Raw genomic sequence first — 9,433 nt, forward strand, 5'->3', positions numbered from 1 at the left:
GCTAAGTCGTGTGGTCTCCAAGAGACCCCAGTGGCTCTTGCCCGCTGACAGGTGTGGGTTCAGGCCTTGGCCCCCAGCACCTGTGGGCGTGGCCTCATTTGGAAATAGGGCCTTTGCAGATGCAATACATCATGACGAGGTTAACCTGATGCAGAGCCCCAATCCAACAACCGGGTCCTGATAACGGGGACAGTGGGAACGCTGCCAAGGCTCGGCACCAACTCAAGACTCCGGGGAACGGGCAGGCGCCCCAGGAGGAACGGCCCTGCCAACACTTGATTTCAGACCACGGCCTCCAGAGCAGAGCCGACAGACAGCTGCTGTTTCAAGCCTGTTTTGTGGTCACCCGGACAGAATGAAGGACCCATCACAGGAGGCTAAGATAGCACCAGCAGGGCCAAGAGCTTCAGCCTTCATGTCACAGGGAGAGGAGGCACCTTGTTCCTCAGCTTAGAGCCCACCAGACGTACGTGGTAGCTGCCGCTGGTCCTCAAACACGGGAACAAGCCAATGGTCAACAGCATCACCCCTCAGCCACACGATCTGGTTTTCTTTCAGAGCTTGAGATAGTTTCAAAGCTAAAGCCAGTTGCCACTGTGTCCACTGTGACCCATGACGACGCCACGTGTGTCAGAACTGTGCTCACAGGGTTGGGTGTTTTTTCACATTTTATTGCAGTCTGGGCACAAGTTCATAGAGCTAATCGGTTTTCTGTTCAACTATTCCCATCCTGTTTTGGGACATTGGTTGCGTGTCCTCAGTGTAACAGCTCTCTTCCCACCTCCTCCCTGGCTTCCTTGTTTCCTGCCTCCTGACCTTTGTTTGGGGGCAGGTGTGGCCCTCTTGGTCCCGTGGGGTTGATGGTTCTGGGGAGTGCGTTCCTGGGGGGTTACCGTTCACTCTATGGACCTGTTGTCTGGCAGAAAGGGGACCCTGGGGTGGGTTCTGTTCCAGGTTTGCAGGGTGTAAGGGCCTCCAGAGTGGACCCCACCAGTGTCTGTCAGACACTAAGCCTGGTTTTCATGACTTTTGTGCTACATTTTCCCCTCTGTCTGGGATCTGCTATTGTGAACCCGATCAGAGTGGTCAGCAGTGGGAGCCGGGCACCATCTAGTTCTTCTGGTATCAGGCTAGTGCAGGCTGGGGTTTGGGTGGCCCACTGGTCCTTTGGACTGTTTCCCTGAGTCTTTGATTTCCTTCAGTCTTTTTTCTGGACAGGAAGAGACCGATAGCTGCATCTTAGATGGCTGTTCATGAACTTGGTATAAGACCCCAGTCACTACTCACCAAAGCAGGATGTGGGACATTGTCTTTATGGACTATGTTATAATTGGCCCAGATGTTCTCTGAGAGGTTGGTCCCGTGGACTCGGGCCCTCCAGGTGTCAGGCTGTGCCTGAGAAGTCTGGGATTTTATCCCGTGTGCTGTATTATATGTACCTGGACATATCTGCAGCACATACAAACACGTATGCACAAATACCCTCTGCCAAACCTACATGTGCTCGTGGGTGCCATTCACCACCCCACATCCGTTCAGCTTATAGTGTGGTGGTTAAGTCTGTGTGTCAACTTGGCTGGGCCTGGCTGAGTGGCTGGACAGCTGGATGCAGTATTCCCCAGGAAGAGACTGGTCATCAACTCCACGGTGGAATGTGCTGTGAGCAGCTGAGTAGCTGCCTTAGGGATGTGGTCTGCTTCCCATATACAAAGAGAAGCTTTGGGACTGGTCTCCAGCCTTTTGGCACGCTTGAACCCTGCATGTAGCCGTGTCATTGTTTGGCACCCTGCCGTGCTCTGCTGACCTTGGGACTGTCAGTGGACTTGAATCACTGGCCTACCGTGTGGTTTGGTAACATCGGGGTCTGTGCCATTTCACTTGTCCACACTGGGTTTGTCAGCCTCAGCAGCCAGCAGCTGAGTGAAGAAAAGCCTCTAGCTTCAGTGGCCGGGAGCAGGAGGCAGAGCTGAAGCCCAAGGTTGAGGGGCCTTCATCCAGCCCCTAGAGCCTGGCACTTTGAACTCAGACTTAAAATCTCCAAACCGTGAGAGAATACACTTTGTTCAAGCACCCGTTGGTGGACTATTCCTGTCAGAGCAGCAGAGGGAACCAGAACGCGTATCTGCCTGTTCCCTGGAACTAGTTTGCTGTTCCCGTCAGCGCAGGACTGTGCGTGCGAGTGCTCACCAGCGCCACCTTTCGCTCGCCCGACCTCCTGCCGCCTTCCCTGGGCTTGGCCACACTGTGCCCTCCCCACCGCATATCACGAGTCCCACGCCGTGCCCCCCCTCACCGCGTATCACCGGCCCATCACCCAGTGAGCACGTGTCTACGTCCAGTTAGTGGTTCTCCCTCCTCCCCTCCATCCCCAGAACCATTGGAGAACGTGCCCTTCTGAGCATAAACCTTTTCTGGACTTTCTATAATCGTGGTCAATGTATGTCTTTTTGTGACTTAGGATTTTTTTTTAAAGATTCTGAAAATACGGGTGTTCCAAGGATTAAAGAAACTAGTAATTGCCAAGTGCTTAGCACAATGCCTGGCACAAATTCCATTTTAAGTGTTTGTTAAGTAAACTATATAGAAGCCTGTCAATCTGTGAAGACATGCACACAGGCCATGGTTTAAGCTCTACACCCCTAGAAGCATTCACAAAGGGCAGAGCCAAGGAGGTGTGGTGGTTATATTTGCATGCCAACTTGGCTGGGCCTGGGTGAGTGGCTGGGCAGCTGGTGGTAGTTATTCCCCACGATGAGACTGGCAATCGATTCCATGGTGGGATCTACCACAAGCAGCTGAGTAGCTGCCCTAGGGATGTGGTCTGCTTCCTATATATAAAAAGCAGCTTTGGGAATGGCCCTTGGCTTATGGCACGTTTGGACCCTGCATGTAGCTGTGTCATTGCTCAGCAGCCTGCCATGCTCTGCCAACCTTGGGACTTACAATGGACTTGAATTAATGGCCTGCCCTGTGGTTTGGTAACATTGGGACTGTGCCTTTTTACTTGTCGACCTTCGGCTTGGCAGCCTCTGCAGCCAGCAGCTGTCTGAGTGAAGAGAAGCCTCTAGCTCCAGTGGGCGGGGAGCAGGAGGCAGAGCTGAAGCCCAAGGCTGAGGGGCTTTCACACAGCCCCCAGAGCCTGGCACTTTGAACTCGGACTTAAAGCCTCCTGAACTGTAAGAGAATAAACTCCTGTTTGTTAAGGCCGTCCCATCTGTGGTATGTTCCTGTCAGAGCAGCACCAGGGACCAGAACAGAAGGTGAGGTCTGTGGCTTCCTGCAGGCCCCATGTGCGACCCATGGCCTCCTGCGTCTAACAGACAAGGGGCCCCGAGGTTGGTTTGAGGAGGAGAGCACAGCACTGAAGGTCAGGAAGGCCACACAGGCCCACGGAACACGGGATTCTCAGACACCGAGCAGGAACCCAGACACTTGGCAAAGCTGCCCTTGGGGTGCAGTACAGACTCGCCGGGAAGCCCGCTGCTCACACCAATCTCTCCTGGGGAAAACGAGAGAGGGCCTTTTGTTCTAACCTGTGCACACCTGGAGGAGACACAGGCTACCTCACCTCCCCTGGGGATACTTCTCCCTCCGGCGTTCCAGGGCCCCAAGGAGCCCAGCTCACACCAGGCCACGGGGCAGAGGCTGGCCCGCCAACCACTCTCGTCTGCAGCCGCCTGGAAGCACAGGCGGGCCGTCCACCCTGAGCAGGGACTGGTTTTGGCTCCTCGTGTGAAGGAGTCCTGGATGTGAACAGGATCCCGCACCGCACAGTGGCACCCAGCCCCGGGGCCCCTCCCGGCCTCCACCGTCTGCTTCTGTGCTGGGACACCAGCCTTATCCTATAAAGATGGAGAGATTCCCCAGGACACAGGACGCCTGGAGCTTTATTCCCACCGTGAACAGCCACCCGGCCCACGGTACTTCCTTTCCTTCAGGAAAGCACACGTGTGTGCCTGCTTCCCCTGCTTTCACACACAGGGAGTTCCCATGATGGGCATCACCGGGTGGTCGCTCCGGGTGGGGGGTAGAACACAGGACCGTCTTCACAGACCTCCAGCCCCGGGCCCTCAGCCACCGACTCCACCTCCGCCCGCTTGGCTTTCTGCCTAAGGACCGCTGAAGGCCCGGGTTCGGAGCAGTTCCTCAGTCTGAAGTCCTTGGTGAGGCACAACTCGATCTGACCGATGGTCTGCACGTCCTCGTTCTAAGGGCAGAGGTGAAATAGCGGGTGAGCGCCGTATGGCACAATCGTGAGGTTTGGAACTTGGAGATGACAAGATGGGTGATCACAGAGCTCAGCCCAGAGCCCAGGAGAAACCCGAACCAAACTCCCTGCCACTGAGTTAACTCCGACTCCCAGCGACCCCGTCCTGGGTTTCCAAGGTGGTATCTCTACAGAAGCAGGTTGCCCAGTCTTCCTTCCAGGGAGTGGTTGGTGGGTCTGAACCACCAACTTCCTGGTTAGCAGTCAGATGCCTCAGGCAGACGCCACCAGAGCTCCCAGGATGCACACGTTTTTTGACAGGTGTCGCGACTCAGACCAGAGCCCTGGTGGTGCAATGGTGAAGCGTTCGGCTGCTGACCAAACTGTTGGTGCGTCAAACCCACCAGTGGCTCTCGGGAGGAACACCTGGTGATCCGCTCCCATCGAGACGACAGTGCGGACGACCTGGACCACCCGACAGGGGCCGGTGGGGGCAGGTCCGCTCTGTCACCCGGGGTCTCCATGAGTCTACAATGACCCAACGGTGCCTGAGAACAGCAACTCAAAGCCACGGTGGGAAGGAGCCAGCCGCGGGCAGTAGGTCAGCGGGGGACCCACCCACCTGCTGCCACAGGAACCCGAGCCGCGTGTGCTGCTCCCATGTTGGGAAAAATCAAGACAAAATGCACACGTGCACAGAGACAGATGCACATTTCTGCCAGGGACTGAACTGCTTCTCCCAAAACGGGGTGCTGAGGACCCCACCCCTGCCCCTGCAAGCAGGCCGTTTGGAAACGGGGTCTCCAAGGCTGCTATCTGTTCCTGGGAGGTCACACTGGAGCAGGGCGTGCTCTGACCCCATCTGGCTGGTGCACTTGAAAGAAGGGAAGAAGAGACAGACAGATGCTGACAGGAGACAGTCACACAAAGATGGAGGCAGGGACTGGAGCGATGTGGCCACAAGCCCCGGACGCCTGGGGCCACTGGGAGCCGGAGAGACAAGGAGGGACCCTGCCCCGCCACACAGAGAGCCCTGAGACTCCCTGGGTTTGGATGTCTAGCCCCCAGAACCGCGACCCTATTTTGTCTAGCCCCCAGTGTTTCTGACCCTATTTTGCCCACCTACGGCACTCCGCGCGGCTGCCCTGGGACGCAGCAGAAGGCACGTCAAGACACCGGCATGAGAAAACAGCACTGGCGTGGAGGAAGGTAAATAGTGCCCACTGCCCTGTCTTCATCGGCTGGGAAAGAAGCTACACTCTGTCTACGCGTTACCCAGGCGACTACCGTAAACTCACTGTGGCACCGACATACAAACGACCTTCCTGTTGAGAGACATTTTCCTAGGACAGTGTCCCCTCCTCCTCATTCCACCCGCCCTTCCAGGACCCAGGTGAGTCCCAACGAGGGGCAGGTGGCAGAGCAAACCCTGTCGCAGCACCGTGTCGGGGCATGAGCTGGTTCTTAACACACACACCACCCTTCACACCATGCTCATCACACACGCACACACACCACACACTAACACACACACATACACACCACATACATTCACACATACACCACACTCACACGCACCACACATTCACACACCCCACACCCTCATTCACACACATGCACAAACCACACACACACCCCACATGGACACATTCACATTCACCACACACCCCACACACACTAACACACTCATACACACCACACATTTACACACACACACACACACACCACAGACACATTCACACACACCACCAGTCATGCACACACACCACTCACACATCATATACTAACACGTTCATACACGCTATACACATGTAGCACACTCAGTCACACCATAGCACATACACAATAACATACTACTCCTTCACACACACATGCACACATACCACACATTTACACACCACACACACTCATACACCATTCATGCACACACATTCACACACACCCCACACACATACCACGTACACTCCATATTCACTCACACACATCATACTCACAAAGATACTACACATACAAATAGCACATACTCTCACACATCACACATCTCACCAGACACTCCACATTCACTCACTCACACACATCACTCACACCCACCACACCCACTCACACACCACACTCACACACATGTGGACATGTGCACACATTCTTGCACTGTACACACACACACACACACTCAGACCCCCCAGCTCCCAGGAAGTCTACAGTGAACATAGTCTGTCAACAAGCGGAGACTTGTTTTCCCAACCAAGACAAGGAAGATGAACACGTCACCTGTTTTGGCGGAAGGCACTGGACCTTGGGGATTACTCCGTACACGCCAGCGAGCGCGTCTTTAATATCTGAAATCTGAAGGAAAGCCGACACTTTAGAACTGGCACTTCAACAGGAAAACCAAGCAGGTGTGACACAGGACATCGCACGCTCCACAACACAACACGAACGCTGGCCACGTGCCGTCCTCCAGTGCCACCTCGGGGATGCGCCCAGCTTGGAAGAGAGGGCGTGACAGTCAAACCTGGATCCTATGAGGAGAGCGTGCGGGGGCCAGCTCCACCCACGTGCTCCTGCCGGCCCCTCTCCCAGCCCCGCCCCTCCAGCTGCTCCACAGGGACCCTGTCAGCCATCACCCTGCTCCAAAGCCTCGTCAAACCGCACCTCCCACCTGCCCCACGGGAGCCCGTACCACACGCTTGCCCCCTGCAGCCTGCTCTGGGCTCCACCTCCGAGGCCAGCCCCGCTGTTTGTTACACTCAGTGTAACGAGGAAACACTTCAACACACCGAGCAGGCGCACAGAAGGGCCACAAGAGAGGCCTGTGCTGGGTCACAGCTGGGAGGACGGCCGCATGCTGCCCCCGGCCCTCGTTTAAAGACGGCTGCAGGGACAACTGGCGGAAACGAGACGTACCTGGTAGTAATTGATAGATGGCTTTATCCCCAACTTCTGGAGCACGCTGGAATTTAAATAATGAAAAAACGGGCTGAGTAATGAAGGTTCACCCTCCTCTCTTGTTCTTTTAAAGTATCATCTCTCTGAGTAAAAACTAAGCAAGATACGCTTGTTATCACCTGCTATTCAGTTGATTCTGACCCACAGCGCCCCTAGAGGACAGAGTGGAACTGCCCACAGGGTCCCCAAGGCTGTCACCTTTATGGGGAAGACCCTCAATGAGATGGATTGGCACTTTGGCTGCAACAACGGGCTCAGGCACAGCAAAGACTGTGAGGCTGGTGCAGGACTGGGGTGTTGTGTTTTGTTGTACACAGGGTCACTGTGAGTCAGAACCCACTTGACAGCACCTACCACCACCACCACCAGCACGTCTTTATGGGAGCAGATTTCCAGGTCTTTCTCCCATGGAGCTGCTAACTGGGTTTAAACTGTTAACCGTTCAGTTAGCAGCCAAGCACTTAACTGCTGCGCCACCAGGGTTCTTAAGATAATCTTTTTTTTTTTTTTTTTTTAGTATTACTTCAGGCAATAAAAGTATTACGAAGGACAGCATAGAAGTGGCCCTCAGGCCGTCACCATCTCCTGTCACCTCAGCACACGAGCCTACCTGGTCGGGTGGGCCCTCGGCCCAGTCCTGCTCTGTGGCCCCGAGGCCACCAGCAACTGCAGTGGCACACACCACCATCTACCTGACACTGCTGCTTGGGATTCTAGGCTTAACTGTAGAAAACTGCATTTGCTCAAACTGTTCAGTTCCTTAAATACCTATAGCCTTGAAGCATTTCCTGAAAACCAAGTATTGAGTAAGCTGGGGACAAGCTGTGTGCAGGTAAATGCACACACACACATGTGCATCCCACTGGTTCCGTTCCTCTGGAGAATCCAAAGCTCACACACTGGGGATGGCCCGTGTGCATGTAAACGCACACATACGTGTATCCTGCGGGTCTGTCTCTGACGAATCCTAATGCGAGTGCCCACCAAACCCCTCCTGATACATCAGGTCATGAACACGCCACGCAGACTCCATGACTTAAGCCAGCTCTGCACTAACTTAACCATCAGACCATGAATTAGCCCTCAGGGACATGAAGGTCAGACAAGGGCATTCTTTCCCGAGCCAGGACTTCTGACAAGAGTCTATTATAAGACTTTCTCCCAAGACCGAAGATCAAAAGCCTTCTGAGTTCGTTAAGGCTCCCAGAACCAACAGCTAAGGGGGGCCAGGGGTAAGGAGCCCAGAAATCACCCAACACGGTGTGCCCTACCCACTGCCTGTCCTTGTGCCAGGAGTCAGGTCAACACCAGATTTCAAAAGCAGAATACGAAACAGTGCAATGATATTTCCTGTTTCTCATAATGATCAAAGACCAGAGGAATTGTGGGATGGCATCACAGACAACATACATGAAGAAAGAAAAAGGTCCTTAAAAAGACATGAAGGACCAACATGGATGTCAGAAGAGACTCTGAAACTTGCTCTTGAGTGGAGACTAACTACAAGGAACAGAAGAAAGGATAAAAGAGAGCGGAACAGAAGATTTCAAAGGACAGTTCAGGAGGAGAAGGTGAAGGATCACAAGGAAACGTGCAGAGACGTGGAGTCGGACAGCCGAGAGGGAGGAACACGCTCGACATTCCTCCAGCCGGAAACTGATGGAGAAACACAAGCCTGCGCTGCCGGGGCACTCTGTGCGCAGCACGCTGGACACACGGGGGCATCAGAAGAAGCTGGAAGGAACCGAGTCAAACCGTGCCCAAAGGACTTGGTGAAGGTCAACCGTTTCAGGAGGCGGCACGCGATCAAGAGCCGATGGTGCTGAAGGAAGAAGTCGGGGCTGCACCGAGGGGACTGGCGAAGAGCGGGGCTCCAGGAGCTGGTGGGACACCCACTGAGACGTTTCAACAAACAGATGCCCCGCTGGAGGCCCTCCTCATCTGTGCAAAGAGGTTTGCAAGACAGCTACCTGGCCAACTGACTGGAAGAGATCCACATCTGTACCCATTCTGAAGAAAGGTGATCCCACAGAATGTGCAAATAATGGAATATATCATTAATATTGCACATAAGTAAAATCTTACTGAAGAAAATTCAAGAGCAGTTGCAGCAGTATGTTGACAGAGAACCTCCAGAGATGCAAGCTGGATTCAGAAGAGGATGGAGAATGAGGGATAGTGTTGCTGATGTCAGATGGATCGTGGCTGAAAGCAGAGAACACCAGAAAGATGTTTACCTGTGTTTCAGTGACTACGCAAAAGCATTCAACTGTGTGGATC

General features: G+C 54.2%; 1 protein-coding gene across 1 annotated transcript in view; it reads right to left on the reverse strand.

Moving 5' to 3' along the window:
* Window positions 1–4,000: 4,000 nt before the first annotated feature.
* The window catches only part of RNASET2 (ribonuclease T2), a 27,395-nt gene continuing 21,962 nt past the window's right edge, over window positions 4,001–9,433 (reverse strand). Inside the window, exons 6-8 of the mRNA XM_007950485.1 lie at window positions 7,112–7,184; window positions 6,476–6,550; window positions 4,001–4,207 (exon numbers count right to left, since the gene is read on the reverse strand). Coding sequence (XP_007948676.1) covers window positions 4,001–4,207; window positions 6,476–6,550; window positions 7,112–7,184 — 355 coding nt within the window. The remainder of the gene's footprint in view (window positions 4,208–6,475; window positions 6,551–7,111; window positions 7,185–9,433) is intronic.

This window comes from Orycteropus afer, unplaced genomic scaffold (genome assembly GCF_000298275.1).
Source record: "Orycteropus afer afer isolate SDZICR_OR568_19922 unplaced genomic scaffold, OryAfe1.0 scaffold00273, whole genome shotgun sequence".
Lineage (NCBI taxonomy): Eukaryota > Metazoa > Chordata > Mammalia > Tubulidentata > Orycteropodidae > Orycteropus > Orycteropus afer.